This window comes from Scyliorhinus canicula, chromosome 16, assembly GCF_902713615.1.
Source record: "Scyliorhinus canicula chromosome 16, sScyCan1.1, whole genome shotgun sequence".
Classification (NCBI taxonomy): domain Eukaryota; kingdom Metazoa; phylum Chordata; class Chondrichthyes; order Carcharhiniformes; family Scyliorhinidae; genus Scyliorhinus; species Scyliorhinus canicula.
The window spans coordinates 70,438,095-70,455,446 of record NC_052161.1 but is presented as its reverse complement, the minus strand read 5'-3'; the positions used below and the strand labels follow the sequence as shown (position 1 = coordinate 70,455,446).

The 17,352-nt window shown below is 46.4% G+C and overlaps 1 protein-coding gene across 41 annotated transcripts in view; it reads left to right on the top strand.

Annotated features, from left to right (window-relative positions):
* Positions 1–17,352, top strand: part of ank3b (ankyrin 3b) — an 888,954-nt gene that overhangs the window by 365,142 nt on the left and 506,460 nt on the right. For 13 of the 41 annotated variants that reach the window (XM_038773869.1, XM_038773875.1, XM_038773888.1 and 10 more), the window contains exon 1: positions 8,073–8,520. The exons of 2 other annotated variants lie outside the window; for them this stretch is intronic. In XM_038773869.1, the coding sequence (XP_038629797.1) occupies positions 8,410–8,520 (111 nt within the window). In that variant the 5' untranslated portion in view covers positions 8,073–8,409. Of the gene's footprint in view, positions 1–8,047; positions 8,521–17,352 lie in introns of those variants that run through there. 26 more of the 41 variants (XM_038773877.1, XM_038773865.1, XM_038773878.1 and 23 more) reach the window with 9 other exon arrangements.

Genomic DNA, 17,352 nt, shown 5'->3' with positions numbered 1-17,352 from the left:
GAATCGTAGTGACTGATCACAGCTAATTCTCAGGCTGGCTAATTTGGTTATATAGCTGAGTCTGCCTGAGTTAGAGCAATATGCTGTCGATGCACAGCAGGAGATTTTCAGTAAATGTTTAAAAACAAACATAGCACTAACAGTGCAATAAAATATTGAGTACTCCTTTTTGTTTTAAATCAACGCAATTATGTTTTACGAAACAGAAAGAGCAGGGATCTCTCCCTAGCGTCCCAGCATGGGTATATAAGTTCAGGCGTAGGGAAGCCCCCCCCCCAGTGTTCCAGCACAGGGATCTCTCCCCAGAGTTCAGGTGTGGGGATCTCCCCCAGAGTACAGGTGCTGGGATCACTCTCCACAGTGTTCCAGCACAAGGATCTGCTCCTCCCCCCCCCACTCCCGAGTTCCAGCGCGGGGATTTCCCTCCAATGTTCCAGCGCGGGGACCACTCCCCAGTGTTCCAGCGCGGGGACCACTCCCCAGTGTTCCAGCGCGGGGACCACTCCCCAGTGTTCCAGTGTGGGGACCACTCCCCAGTGTTCCAGCACATGGACCACTGGCATAGGGATACATAACCAGTGGTCCGGCGCAGGGATACCTACCCAGCGTTCTGGCACCTCGAGGTGTTTTACAGGATTGTTATGAGACAACAATTGACTTTGAGACAAAGAGGGAAACTTACTATAGTTGACCTAAATTTGAGCTTCATAATGGAAAAGAGCACGGTTGAGTGAGGCTTCCGGAGCTTCGTTACTCATTAGCTGACAGTATGTCCATCATTCGGATGGAGCGGTACAGTAGCACAGTGGTTCCCAGCTTGGGTCACTGTCTGTGCGGAGTCTGCACGTTCTCCCCGTGTCTGCGTGGGTTTCCTCCGGGTGCTCCAGTTTCCTCCCACAGTCCAAAGATGTGCAGGTTAGGTGGTTTAGCCGTGCTAAATTGCCCTTGGTGTCAAAAAAAAAAGTTAAGTGGGGTTAGTGGGTTACGTGGATGGGGTGGTGGTGTGGGCTTGAGTAAAATGCTCTTTCCAAGGGCCGGTGCAGACTCGATGGGCCGAATGGCCTCTTTCTGCACTGTAACGTCTATGATCCTATAAGTGGGTGGAGCACATCAGATCTGATTTGAACATCAGGATGAGAATCACAAAGTTGACTCGGTGCTGGACTGCGAGCGAACATGATGAGCCATTTGGTATTGAGAAAATTGCTCATTGGCTGAAGTTAAGTAGCTGATGAAGTTTGCAGACAGCATTATTAAGTGGTATCACTAAGGGCAGTAAAAGACTTTGCTGCTTTGACTTTGAGTTGGTGCTGATTGTTCAAGCCCGGCTACATGATGTATCAGTTTTGTTTTAAATTTCTCTTGTGGCATTTGTGTATTTAGCCAATAATTAGCCGACGTTCACATTCTCGGGTAATTTATTTGATTGCTGCTTAGATGAGAGTTTGCATTGGGACAATTGGCTGCCACATTTCCTACATTACAACAGTGACTTCGTTACTCTGAAATGCTGTGGATCATCTCGAGGTTGCGAAAGGTGCGACATAAATGCACACATTTTCTTGCACAAACTACAAAAGTTTAATGTTGGGTACTATAATGGCCAACTTCCATGCATTTGAAACTCACTTTCCCATTGGTTTGTGCAAGAGGGAAATTCAAAACGATCTTTAACCTCGATTGTGAAGCTTGTCCAGCTACGTGTCAATCGTGGTTCCTCATCGTTACACACTGGAGGCAGACTCGTTTACACTGCGGCTACAATCGGCTTTGGACAGAAATCTCACTGGCTGTTTGTGAAAACAAAAAACATGTTGATACCCAAGAAATATATGCCTTTATATTGTGCTTCCACAACCTGAGGACATCTCAAAGTTTGATAACAAATGGAGTCATTGTTGTAGTGTAAGAAACAGGGCAGCCATTTTACGTACGGCAAATTCCCCCAGAAGGCAATGTGATAATGAGCAGGTGATTTAGTGACATTGATTGAGGGATGAATGTTGGCCAGGGCCAGAGAGAACTCCCCTGCTATTCTTAGAAGTACAACCCTGCGATCTTTCTCACCCATCTGAGAGGAAACATTGGACCCCGGTTTGATGTCTCAATTAAATTTAGCGCCTTTGACAGTGCAGCACCCCCTGCACTGGAAGTGCCAACCTGGACCGTGTGTTCAAGTCTCGGCAGTGGGATTTGAACCCGCTGACAAAGGAACACGTCTGCTGCCTGCTGAACCACGGCTGCCCTCGCATTTGAAGAGAGGCGTTAGTGCAGTCCTAGGTAATGAATGGGCACATTATCGGTGGGTTGGAGGGCTGCTGGTCATAAGGGTGGCAGTAAAGGAAAGAATGTCCAGGGGGAGCTGAAGTTCTGTTCAAGGGCTTTTGAAGGAGGCATCTGGACCAATTTCTGCGTGGCAAGGTCTGACTAAACTAACCTTAACAAGGCCAAAATACTGCAGAGGTGGGAAATCCGCAACAAAAACCTCAACGTGCAGCAGGCCTGACAGCAACGAGGGAGATAGACGGAGTTAATGCTTCCGGACCGAGGACCTTTCAAAGAGGGTGAACAACCTTTGGGCAATAATAGAGCCAGAGGAAAGGGGGAAGAGGTTGGAAAAGAAACAAAAAGCAAAGGCTTGTGATGGTGAGGAGCGATGGAATAGGGTGTGATCCTCGAGGATTGTCCTGAAAGATTCACTCTCGGACGTCTCCAGGAGAAAGATCGCAGCTGTGTGCTTTTTATCAATTACTTTGAACACTTTTGCTTATTAAACTATATTAGAAACGGGGAGCAAAGTCTGTTTGGACAGAATGAAACCTCCAGGTATGTGTCCAACCAGGGTTGGCAACCCTCAGCCGGAGCAACTAAATGATAAAACTGATGATGTGGGAGGCAAAAGGAGGCGATGACAGAAACGAGAGTTTTATAGCAAACATTCTTTGCCGTCCTCACATTTGGAACTGAGCATTGGAGGAAATATGCCCTACTCATGTGTTAACCCAGGATGACCTGGCCCACTCAGAAGCTAAACTCCTGAAGTAGCTGATAATGGCCTGTCAATGCTGAAGTCTGTGATGAGCAGTGATTCGGACTTGAAACGTTAACTCTGTTTCTCGGTCCACAGATGCTGCCAGACCTGCTGGGTTTATCCAGCATTTTCTGTTTTTTATTTATTATTAATTCTGAAGTCTCGATGTCGAAAGTCAATTCTGAACATGTCTTCGTAGGTCAGTTAGAACAGCAACAACATACATTATATGGCGCATGTAATCAAATCAAATCTGACAAGAGCGATGTCAATAACAACATTGAGATTTTTGACACTGCGCCATAGAAAGTGAAATCAGGAACGATGGTCAAGAGCTTGTTCTTGGAGCGAGGTTTCTGGGAGCAACTGAAAAGAGGATGAGGGCAAGGATTCCTTTGCTGAGGGCCAAGGCAGCAGAAAGCAGGGTGGCCAATGGTGGAGTAAGTAAAAGCACAGATGTACAAGTGAACTCTTAAAACTGTATCTAATGCACCCTTAAGCTTGTCGTAGTCGGGCAGGCTTGCACACATACACTCACCCTCTCTCTGACACACACACTCGTACTCGCCCTCTCTCTGACACACACACTCGTACTCACCCTCTCTCTGACACACACACTCACGCATACTCTCTCTTTCTCTGACATGCACTCTCTCTCGCTCTCTCTCACACACACATATACACGCTCACGCTTTCTCTCATGCTCACACTCGTGCTCACTCTCACATACACTCTTTCACACACACCCAAATTACCCTCATGCGCGCGCTCTCACGCGCGCTCTTTTGCGCGCATCGTCTCTCGCGTGCTCTCTCGCACGCTTTCTATCTCACGGGCTCTCTTTCACGCACACACACACACTGACACAAGCACGCACTCTGACACAAACACGCACTCTGACACAAACACACACTCTGACACAAACACGCACACATATGCACATTCTCTCACCCGTGCATTTTTCTCCCCCGCCCTCTTTTGCCCCCTCTCTCTCAGACACTCGCTCTCCCCCCTCAGACACTCACTCCCCCCCTCAGACACTCACTCCCCCCCTCAGACACTCACTCCCCCCCTCAGACACTCACTCGCCCCCTCTCAGACACTCACTCGCCCCTTCTCAGACACTCACTCCCCCCTTCAGACACTCACTCCCCTCCCAGACACTCACTCCCCCCCTCTCTGACACTCATTTCCTCCCCCCCTCTCTCATTAACTCACTCTCCCCGCTCTCACTCTGGGCTCGATTCTCCCAAAATGGCTCTCTGTTCCCCACGCCGGTGTAAAAATGCTGGCGTTGCACTCCGGAATTTCCTCAAAAAAAGATCAGTCGATTCACTTACCTTCAGGGGGCTAGCAGGGGCCCGGAATAATTCATGCAGCTTTAGCTGTGGATACAGGCCCCCGCACTTCGGGTTTCGAGTTCACATGTGCGCACGGCGGCAGCCTACAGTGGCTGTGCCATGGCGGACTCGGACCCCAGAGGCAGCTCCGAAATGTAGGTCCCCCGATCGTCCGCGTGTCCTTGCATCGGACTGGTCCGATCTGTGCCCCGGCCGTCCATAAGGCCCCACCCCCCCCCCCCCCCCCCCCAACCAGGGCAGCCGCGGACCAAGCCTGTAGCCGCCAGGCACGGTTCCTGAACAGCAATAGATGGTTAGAACCACGTCGTCAGGAACTCGGCCGGCTGGGAGCAGAGAATCGCTGGGCGGGCCTCTGGCAATGGCCGCGTGGAGTAAATTGTGGAATCGGCAATTCTCAGGTCCCAGAGAATAGCCAGAGCAGCGCCGGGCCCGTCGTCGGGAACCCGGCAGACTGGGAGCGGAGAATTGCTGGGCGTGCCTCTGGCAATAGCTGCGTGGAGTAAATTGTGGAATCGCCAATTCTCAAGTCCCAGAGAATCGCCAGAACGGCGCCAGGCCCGATTTCGGCCCGAAAGCTGATTCTCCGCCCCTGCGCCAAACACTATTTTGGCGCGGAGGTGCGGAGAATCCAGCCCTCTATCTCTCATACACATTCTTTAATAAGAACACAGGGCGGTCTACACTAAGTAAAAATAAAAATAAAGTTTTATTTATTATATACAGAAATATATATATATACAATATATATTATATATATATTGCAGCTCGACCTCTATCGAGTTCCTGCTTGGTCGGTGCCTTAATGGCTAACCTTGTATACACTGGGTAATTGAGATACCACACCCTTGCGGGAGAGCTCATACTTCGCAAGGAGCAGGGAAAGACCAGCATTCCCAACCTGTATCTCATGTGGGATTTTGCACACTCATTCTCGCACACTCTCATTCTCTCTCGCACAATTTCTCACAAACTCACTCTTTCCAATTCTTCCTCTCACGCACACTCTTTCTTACACAATACACACTCTCTCTCTCACACACTCGGGCAGCACACACCCTCGTCCTGGCAGTGGAAGGGAAGTGCGTTAAAATGGTGAGCCGTGCAAAACGCTATTGAAATCAGTGGCTTTGAAACACCCTGCCCACAATGCCTGTCTGTCTGTCTGTCTCTCTCTCTCTCTCTCACACACACACGTGATCGCACACACACACACATGAAAACACTCGCACACAAACCTACAAGTGCATTCTTCCACCTGCCCGCACACTCACACCCATCCACATACACCTAGACACGCACAGGCACTCGCACACTCCCTCAGATGCACACACAAACTCCCACAACATGCACACGCACACACACAAACTCCCACACGCCTCCAAACGTGAACGCTCACACGGCTCCACACATATCAATGCACACGCACTTCCACATGTGAATGCATGCACACTTCTGCATATTTAAACACAGACACACTTCCACACGTGGACAGAGACGCTTCCACACATGTGAATGCACATGCTTCCACACGTGAATGCGCACACTCTCACCCACACACCTTGCCGCCCACCCACACATTGCCACCCATCCACTTCCCCCAGCATGTGCATCTCCCATTCCACTGTCCCACCCCCCTACACGCACACACAAATGCATACAAGGCATACAACTCTAACACAGTCCTAAACACACGCACACCCTCACTTACACTTTTTCTCTCACTTGCACCCACTGTCTCTCTTACTCACACACGCGCACACACTCTCCCACTAACACACAAGCACACTTTCTCACACACATATTTCTCTCACACACCCACTCATTCTCACATTCACTCTCACATTCTCTCACACTCGCCTCTCACACACACACACTACATGCATTAGGTATCCAATTTAGCACTTGGTGTCACATAGCACATTTGTCATTTTCAGATTAATGTATCAGTCCCATTGTCATTGCAACTTGCTGATTGATGCTGATTTCTCCTTGCTGCACTCTGGCTGGGGTTCATTGTCCTAATTTCAGTACAAAATGGACAACTCTGAACTTTGGTTACCCAAACTGCCCTGGCTTTGTCCCTCTCCTTGGTCATGTGTCCATTTCTCTACAACAGGTCATTTTAAAAAAAAGACATCACTATTGGCTGGAATGTGCAATGCCGCTTAAACGTTGAGTACGGGATAAAGACTCACCATTTCTCTGACTTTTCACCTATTTGGCTTTTTATCATCTTTGCCTTCAGTTCACAGAAACCAGGATGGATGAGACTGGGGACTGTGCACACTTTAACCATTAGCAGCCCACCAGTACGACCTTCGGGGGGCTGGGGGGGGGGGGGGGGCGGCTGACTGAGGCAGCTATTCTTTGGATGGGGCGACGCACTAATAAAGACATCTTTACTGATATCTTAATAGAATTGCTGAGTATTCATTACTCTTGCAAAAGCCTTCTTTTCCACGTCTCCTTCACATTCACTCAACCTCCCAGTCGAATGGGCTGGTCTTCAGTTCGCTGATGCAGCCAAAAAGGGGGGGGGGGGGGGGCAATAAACCAGACCGCATTATAAATAAAGAATTCGGCCTTGTTGCGTGTTCCAAATGCACCCTTTCTCAAATAAAACAGGCAAATTTATCAGAGTGACCATTAAAAATAGTCCATTGTCGAGCTACAATGAAGGATGTAGCAATTATCCTTTTTCATAAGCTATCAATAGTCAATTGTTGTTTCATCGCCTACAGGAATCTCATCATCTGTAACAATTCAAGGCTTTTGTCACCCTTTGCTGTACCACTCGCTCTGCGTAGAGATGCCCCTGTTATATGACTGCTGCAGTGCTTTCCTTTGATATTACAAGGCAAAAACTCCATTTTCTATCTTTAGATTCAGGTATTACTACATTCTGGGGCCTGTGCTGGTTACTCTGTACATCTCTCTCTCTCTCTCCCACCTATCATGAATATTCAAAAGCTGCAGTCAGGAGCACCAAGGACGCAGGTGGCAAAACAAAATACAATCAAATAATTTAAGGATCATTGAGCCTCCGAATGGGGACATTGAAACAGATGGGGTGTCATTCTGGAGAAAGGAGAGCCCCCCCCCCCCCCCCCCCTCTCTTTTACCCTTCGCTTCATCCGTACTGATTGAACGGTAGCTCTAGGGATAGCCCTCAGAACTGGAGCGTTTGTGCTGAGAGGCAGCGTGATTACATATTTAGATCTGCCGTGCAGTGCACAGTGATGAGCAGTCCTCTAGGGGAAGCTTTTGCCACAGCTAACACGAGAAATGTATTGAAACACACATTGGTGGAATGTGCCAGCTTCGGGGAGAATGTGGGCTGCCCGGGACCTGGGTCTTCCACACACTCAGCAATGAAACATTTGGCCTCTCAATGTGGGCTAATGAAAATTGAATGTATTCTCTCTGCGCATCAGCAGTGTGGAAAGACCTGTTCTACTGCATCGCCTGTTTGATGTGTGCCTTGATGCACTCTCGCCTGCATTTTTAAAGCCAAAGATAAAAAGGGATTCTGAGAGATGTAAGGAGTTAATAAATAGGTGGATATCTGAATGTTTCTCTGTTTTAATGTGTTGTCTGTTTGTACGTCTCCTGATTTAAATATTACCCCTGTCAGGATCTCCTCCTCCCCTCCCCATGAAGTCACTTAGGCACTTCCAGTTGGTGGCAAGAGAGATATCCATAATACTCCCTCCACTATCCCAGCTGACTTCTCCAACACGTTAATGCATCAGAATGGCCGCACTGTTTGAAGGTCTCCTCCTCCTCGAGCTGCAGGGGTAGATAAAGGAAATCAGCATAAAATGCCTCACTAGCCCCGGCATTTGTCTAGTGATGATTGCCTGCCATGGTTTTAATTCTCCTCACTGGTGACTGGGAGCAGAGAGAGGGGGAGAGCAAAAAAGAGACACGGTTGCTCAGAACACTGGTTTTTGCAAGGTTGCCCAGGATTGTAGGACCTTTCCCTGAGCACTTGGTCAGGTATTATCCGCATCCAGGATGGCTCACGCTGCATCCCACATCAAGAAAAACCGGGAACTGGAAGCTGTGACCGAGGATGACAAAGTCGTCAAGAAACACCGGAAACGTTCCCGGGATCGAAAGAAAAAGGTACCTTGGCAAATTTGCCCACCGGCGCATTCCATTGTTCTAATTCCGATACAATGTACTTCACAATTCATTGTCAAGTCTGCATGAAGGCAGCCTCTGTACATGTGAACATGCCCTGCTCCCTATATTTATGCAGTTGATTCCCCCCCCCCCCATTTGCTGGACATTCCAGTGGTTTATTTGCAGAGATTGTATTTCCTCTGTTAAATTCCTTAATGTGGACTGCAGTGTTGGGGCGGGAATGGTGTTTATTCAGATAAGAGGGATCCAGCATCAGGGATAGCTTTTCATTTCACTGGAATCATTTGGTGCTGTAAAAAAACCCAAAATATATATCTGTTCCAGATTTTTGAAGCCAGAGTGTACAAGTGGAATTGGGAACCATATTTTAAGATTACTTACGCAATTAAATTCTATCTAAGACACACACAGAGCCGAACCGTGCCTCTTAAATGAGAACAATTTAAAAAGGGCAATAAACACTGAGAGATGTAACCGTTCAGTTTGCCGGCCTCGTTTTTCAGCAAGACAATGCTTCTTCTATTTTAGGCAGATAATTAGCAATAGACACTATTGTGTTCTGTGTGACCTTAACACATGCACTCCCGCAATTATCTCTCGCCGTGCAGTGGATGTTGGAGCTTTGTGATTTGAGATTTTTTTTTATTGTCTGTGGGCTGTGCTTGAATTCTATTGTTGCAATCCGGCAAACAAGTACTCCATTGGCGCCCTCAATAGTTCAGTGAAATTCTTTAAGAGCTAAATTTATTTTGGAAACTGAGCATCGTTTATCTAACTCCGATTAGATACAGCCAATATGATTGATGGAGTATAATCCATTGAACAGGCACTTGGGCTGAACATCTCTGCATTGCTGTGTCCCCTCCTTTTTATTAAATGCCCTTGATGCCAGATGAGCATGGGCTTAACCACAAACGCAGCTACCACTAAACGACATGTAAATAACATAAACAAGGTCTGCAAGATCATGCCTCCCGCTCCTTCAGTGATCATCCTCCTCCTCCTGTGGATTTGTTGACCTCAATAACAGTGGCAATTGGATAGAAGAGGGAGGACACCCTGTTAATCTCTTATGAGCAAAGAGCAACGATATTACTACATTAGTGGCCATGACAGAGGCTTTTTAGGACTGTGTACTCTTTCTCTTCCCCCCCCCCCCCCCCCCCCCCCCAACTGTAAGCTATGCACAACCAGTGTGGTCTGAACGTGCTCCAGCGCTCCGATCCATTGACATATGAAAATGGCCTGCAGAGTAAAGAATTGAGTGCAGTTTCTGAGGTGCTGCTTGTTAGAGGTCACGGCTGTATCCAGGGTTCTCCCCTGTGAAGCATTGTATTTTGTTGTTGTTGTTGTTAACGCTGCTGTAGTACATGGATGTTGGTTCACGGAATTTGTCACTGCTCTTTGTGCTGTCCTGGGGGTTTGGACTGCCAACACGGAACCAGCATATTTTTAGCCCTAAACGTGTGGACTTGGCCACTCGTTGATTTGATAAGGATTTGATGCAGGGCTGGGGACAGGGCTGGTACTCTCGTATTCTCTGTGCCGGTGCTGTTACTATGCGTTTCTACATGTGAAAAGAGAAAGGACAAAGTTTTGTAGAAAATCAGCCTGCATAAAAATGGTGCACTAAATAGTTATTAATGGGGCATTTATTTAAAGGGAATTACTGACGTACTTCTTTATTCTTGGGTGGATTTTTCAGTATTTGGTGTTACAACAAAGCACAGGTGCCTCATTCTCGTCCATGTCCCCCATTTTCTTTACTGCAGAAATAGCACCTCACTTGTCCTGAAATATGCTGCACCTTCTATTGCCTCAGTGTGTACGGACCTTGCAATGTAGGACCTTGCTGTCCTATCCATCCCATTGTCCTCTCTCCAGTGCTAAGCTTCCCACCATTGTTCATCATATTTTCTGGTGTGGGTGGCCCAAAACGTTCGCTGGCCACAAACTAATCTGAAGCTTCACGCTAAAATAAGGCCACCACTTTGCTCGAGTACCTTCCTTTGTCCTGTTTTGGAGCGTCTGAGTAATCAATGGGAAGTTGTAAGAAAATGATTTGATAAGGACGCTTCTGTTGTGGCAGGTTAGCACATGACCTCTGTGGATCAGATGGTAGTTTTGCATTGAAGGAATTCAGCTTATTACCTGTTCGCCCTTAATTTGGGGTTGGGGGGGGGGGGGGGATATGGATCGCTGTCTCCTTCATAGAGGACCTAGTATCTCCTTCAGCTGGAGGGTGAAGGAGATGTCCCAATCTCTCACCTGGAATATTGTTGGTTCTGGAAAGAGAAATTTGAACCAAATAAAGGTCCAGACATATAATCCAGTGATGGTTAATAGCCTGTGCTAATCTGTTTTCAGTACATTGGGTCTGCACTATTTCAGATTCCGTTACCTCATCAGGTTTTACCAAAAAGACCAGTTGTGGACTTCAAAACACATATCAAGGGATTGCAACTTTTTGGGATTTGAAACCGTGCAATGATGATAGGAAAGTGGGAAATGTTTTTTTTAAAATTTAGATTACCCAATTATTTTTTCCAATTAAGGGGCAATTTAGCGTGGCAAATCCACCTACCCTGCACATCTTTGGGTTGTGGGGGCGAAACCCACGCAGACACGGGGAGAATGTGCAAACTCCACACGGACAGTGACCCAGAGCCGGGATCGAACCTGGGACCTCAGCACCATGAGGCGGTTGTGCTAACCACTAGGCCACCGTGCTGCCCGAAGTGGGAAATGTTTAAGGAACATTGCTGAAGCTGCAATCAAGCTTCATTTGGTCAAAGGGAAGCCGATCAATATGGTTAATTAGGGATATGAAATGAAAATCGCTTATTGTCACAAGTAGGCTTCAAATGAAGTTGCTGTGAAAAGCCCCTAGTTGCCACATTCCGGCGCCTGTTTGGGAAGGCTGGTACGAGAGTACTATTGAAGGCAGTATTGCTGGTCATGGAGAAGATAATTGATATCTCCTGGAAAATCCTTCATCATTGCTTTTTGTTACTGCTGGATTTGCTTATTCTCCTAACAGGTTCCCATGGTCCTTAAACTTGAGCCATCCAAAACTCAGCTGCCTCTCTCCTAACTCACACCAGATTCTCCCATTAAAAGTCTGCTTGCTGATCTCTATTCATTCCTAGACCCCCTCCCACCCCCCCCCCCCCCCTTTTTTTCTCTTGGCTTCTTCCATTTTACTTGGGCGCGCCACAATGCCGGTTGATCCCTCTTCCCCCAACTTCTCCTGACCGTCACCCATTCCTCTTCCAATCCCGCTGTCAATATGTCTCTCGCCATTGCATCCATCCATCTGGTCTTAGATCTTCCCCTTACTTCTTCCTGGCAGTCCCATCTCCATTGCTCGCCTCATCGCATTCCCTCTCCCATGTCCCCACTATTTCACTCTCTCCTCGGCTGCTATCTTTGATGCTCCCACAATTCTCACTGATCCCCGATGTTCTGGTTCCTGATTTTTCTCCTTTCTCCTTCCTCCACACATCATCTCTGCATTGGCATCTCATTATTATCCAGTCATTGTTCCTGTCTTTTTGACTTTGCCCATAATTCTACCCTATGTAACAAGGCCGGCCTTGTAACTGTCCTGTAGAGTTTGTCCCTTTCAGTTCTGGTAATACATTTCGATCATATAACACTCAACTTCACTTCTTCAAATGACCCCAGAGTGAATCTGTTGCTTAATTTCCATACTTCCATCTTCTGCCACCGCTGACCCCAGGTACTTAAAACTACTCATTCCCTCCAAGTCTTCACCCAGAATCGTTACACCTTCTCTCCAATCCTATATGGGCTGATTTAGCTCAGTGGGCTAGACAAGCTGGTTTGTCATGCAGAACAAGGCCAGCAGCGCAAGTTCAATTCCTGTACCGGCTTGCCCGAACAGGCGCCGTAATGTGGCGACTAGGGGTTTTTCACAGTAAGTTCATACTTGTGGCAATAAAAGATTATTATTATTATTCCTTATGCCCAAACTGACAGTCCAGGTATTGGCTCCCGGTCCCTGAATGCCACATCTATATGGTCAGTTTCCTCCTGGGCATCGCACTGTTTATATCCATAACAACCTCCAGCCCAAGGCCCTCTGAGAACTCTGTACTCCTCAAATTCTGGTCTCTTGCCTGTTTTGTTCATTCTATGATTTGTGGCTGTGCTTTTAGCTGACCGGACCCTAAATTCTCTAATTGACCTCATTAACACTACACCCTGAATGCTTCATCCAATGCTTATGTTGTTACATTGTATATGTTGTGTTGCCATATTATGTATTTTCTTTTATTCCCTTTTCTTCCCATGTACTTAATGATCTGCTGAGCTGCACGCAGGAAAATACTTTTCACTGTACCTCGGTACACGTGACAATAAACAAATCCAATCCAATCCAGTAATTGCCTCCCTGAGCCTTTGTGGCTTCCGCACACCTCTCTCTCTCTCTCCTCGTCCTCCTTAAATATTTCCTCTTTGACCAAGCTTTTCACTAGCTGTCCTAATTTATCCTTTCTCTGCTCAGTGTCAACTTCTTTGCCTGATTGAAGTGCCTCAGGACATTTTGCTCCCTGAAAGGCACTCCCATTATAAATTGTTGTAATATGATTGTTGAGAAAAAAATGATTAGACACTCATAAAATAATAACCTGACCCAGGCAACTTGAACCCATCCATTTAAAACGAATTAGGTGCTGAAATTAATAAAACTTCAACTGATGTTATTGTAGTTCCACAAAATGAAGAAAATTCTTTGCATTTGGAAAATGGTAATATGGCTGTGTTGTTTAAATAAGACTCAACAGTTATATCTGGAAGCGATTGACCAATGAGTTAAAGACCTCAAGTAGACAAAGGCTGGGATTTTCCCGCCCCTGCCCAGCAGATCCCGCCATGGCAGATGTGGCAAACCAGGCAAAAGTCCATTGATTTTGGCGGGACTGGAAGATCCTGCCAGTGGGAGGGGCTGGAAAATCCCACCTAAGGTCGTTGACAGATCTAGGGAGTGAATTTAACACAATTTGTTTGAAGATAGTTTGCATTGATTAGGGCTACATATTGGAGTTGTTTTTAAACATTGCTGATATAATGAACAGGTGAAATGCAGTTGACTTTGACTTCCAGGAACCCTCCTTGAAAGTTCCATACTGTTGGCTGTTGAGTAAAGAATTATGGAAAGAAGTCACGAGTCTATGAGTAGAAACTTGTGCCCTCCCCCAGGGTGAATTTGGTGCCAGTGGGAGCACATAAATGAGTGGCAGCATGGTGAGTAGGGACCCTGTCACCTTCGTGTCCCCCACCCCGATTAACTCCCCGGAAGTACAGCCCATGGACGGCCTTGCTGCCCCACTGCCAATTGAGATCCTTCCTGCTACCACTTTGAGGCTCATCCTGCCAGCACTTTTATTAACTCAGTGGCAGGTGGGTGGTCCTTGCCATTGGGAGGACATACCTAATATGTTTGCTTGTGAGGTCCCAGGGTGGGAGGGTTATTCAAAGACCACTCAGAGCCTGATTGAGGGGTCTGGCATTGCATGAACTTGCTGAGAGCCACCTCTATGCTCTTGCTGCTGACATCCTTCCCCTGCAATCCTCTTCCTGCTGTCACTCACCTGTGCCAGGGTCCCGAGTCTCAGGTGGATGTAGTACTGGCATCAGCCACCACTTCCACAGTGGCGCTGCTCAGTATAGAAGAGCTGTCAGACTCTGATTGGCCAAAGCTCTCGGTGAGCGTGATAGCCGCCCAGGGGCCATGATCTTGTGGGAAGGCTGGCCAGCTTTAAGTGCCTGAGTGGGACAAAGATGTGGTGGCCTTCCCAAAAAGAGGTGACGTGGGGGTCACGCCAGCTCCAGCTAAAGACCAAGCGCCCCATTGCCTGCACAAGAATCTGCTCTATGACTGGGGATGGCCTAGAAAATCCAAATGCATTATGTACATGATGATCTAATTGGGTCCAAGCTTTGGGTATTCTTTTGTAAGGAGAAGAGATTGAGGGATATGGCAAAGGAACAGATAGCGGCAGTTGATCTTATTTTTTAAAAAGTTACTTGCTTGTTAAGGCCTCTTAGCATTTTTCAATTCCATCTTTGACCTTGCGCATTGGTGTAGAAATACTTTTTTAAAATAAATTTTAGATTACTTAATTCATTTTTTCCAATTAGTGTGGCCAATGCACATCTTTGGGTTGTGGGGGCGAAACCCACGCAAACACGGGGAGAAGGTGCAAACTCCACATGGACAGTGACCCAGAGGCGGGTTCGAACCTGGGATCTCGGCACTGTGAGGCAGCAGTGCTAACCACTGCACCACCGTGCTGGTAGTGCTGTTCTCAAACCACTAATTTGAAACGGGGTTATCATTCCTGTTAAATTGAGAAATTTCATACAAACATGTTAAGCATTCATCACAGCCCATTATTCCTTGGTTCTATTGAGCTAATTCCCACAATAAACATCTACCGCTAAGCGACATGCAAATAGTATAAATAGTAGCTGCAGAATCATGCATTTTTCTCCTTTTAGTTTTTGCCATTAACCCTTATCCTCTCTCTTAATAGTGGTGGTAATTAGATGTAAAAGGACTGACACTAATTTTCTCCTTCAGTCAACTGCAAACTGTTGCTAACCTGGGCAGTCAATTAAGCTTGACGTGAACTAAATATTATTTATGATTAAAAAGAAAGAAGGTACATCTTAACAGTTATCCACACAATTAAAAATCTTGCTTCCAGTATGAGTTTGAGCTACCTGGACTCCTCGAAGGCACCTCATCCTAACAATCTCATTGCAGCTGGGAAAAATAAAATCATAATTCAGTCAGATGTTTGAATTATTCAGTCATGGGATGTGGGCATTACTGACAAGGCCAGCATTCATTGCCCATCTCTAATTGCCCTTGAGAAGGTCGTGGTGAGCTGCCTTCCTGAACCGCTGCAGTCCATGTGGTGTATGTATCCCCACAGTGCTGTTAGGGAGGGAGTGCCAGGATTTTGACCCAGCGAGAGTGAAGAAATGGTGATATATTTCCAAGTTGGGATGGTGAATGGCCTGGAGGGAAACCTCCAAGTGGTGGTGTCCCCATATATCTGCTGCCCTTGTCCTTCTAGATGGTCCTGGTTGTGCGTTTGGAAGGTGCTGCCTAAGGAGCCTTGGTGAGGTTCTGCCGGGTTGCTTTTTAATTGGTCAATGGACTATTTCAGCAAATTAAAGACCAGTTCTCTTTATTGGACAGGTGGGAAAACGTCTAATTAGCAACAAATAAGAACCGAGAAACTAGCCAATGACAGTACTGACATTTCTTCCAACCTACCAATCTGCAGCCATGAACTACCATCAAGCAAACCAATCAAATTCCTGATTTCACTTTTGTTTTCAGCTGCCATTTGCCTTCTTCGTTGAGCTTGGTGTTTATTACTGAAAATACCACAATAAAGGAAACTTGCGCTCATGTAAAACTCTGCTGCCCATGTCTTTACTCTCACCAAGTCCTGTTCACCCATCACTCTTGTGTTTGGTGACCTATATTTGCTCCCAGTGCACCAATATCTCGATTGATACATTTTCATCCTTATGTTCAAATCACTTCACCTTGTCCCATCATGCTTCTTCACCTGAACTAAAGCTATCTCCTTTGCCTCTGCATGTATTTTTGTTTGCTGACACTCCTGCAAAGCACCTTGGGATATTTTGTTACTTTAATGGCGCTACATAAGTGCAAGTTCTTGTTCTTTGTGCTGTTCAAGGGATGAAAAGCTGCCTAATTTGCAATCGGAGATCAGAAATAAAGATTACAACCTGTTTTAAAATTTTACACGGGCATGGAGATGTTAGGGGAAATTTGGGGATGTTAATGATCTTGTCAAGATTTGATATCTATTCAGAGGGGTGCACACTCCGGCAATAAGCTGGTATGTGCGCTGCAATAAATATTAGCGTGTTATTGCATGTTACACACAATGCACTACATGGTAGAAGACATGGTTATGTTATGTAGCACTTAACAGAAATAAACACCAGTGATGAGTAAAATAAGTGCCCAAAGTCCTACCATATCCAAAGCTTTTCCTATGGTCACCTGGCCAATCGTTATCTGTCATCCAATATCATCAAAAATAGATGATCTGATTGGCTGTTTCTGGAACTTGGCTACACACAAAACTGGCTGCCACATTTCCTACATTACACTTCAAAAGTGCTCCACTGGCTGTATTGTGCTTTGGAAAGTCCTTCGGTTATCAAAATCTTAACAGATGTGCAAGTTCTAGTTTCCTAATTTTTCTTCCCGATTGAATGGACATAGTTCTCTCCCTTTCTGAAAATATTTCTTGCGTTAAGATTAGCCCAGAGATTCACTTTTAGATGAATTGTTAAAGAAAATTAAACATTGTAACAAAATTCCGTTCTGGCCAAAAGTTAAAGTCTTGAGGGTTTTTTTTGTGATTACAGCTTTGCCAGTAAATTGCCCTGAGGGGACTGTTGTCACTGCTCGTCCCCTCCTGGTTGATTCCATTATGCCATTGCTTCTTGTTGTGGTCCACCGCACTGCAGAATCATAGAATCCCTACAGTGCAGTAGGAAGCCATTTAGCCCATTGAGTCTGCACCAACTCTTTGAATAATGACTCTACCCATGACCACTCTCCTATCCAACCTGCCCTAACCCCGTAACCATAAAACCTAACTTGCTCATCCCTAGACACTAAGGGGCAATTTAGCATGGCTAATCCACCTAACCCGCACAACTTTGGACTGTGGGAGGAAACTGGAGGACCCGAGGAAACTCCGCACAGACAGTAACCCAAGGCCG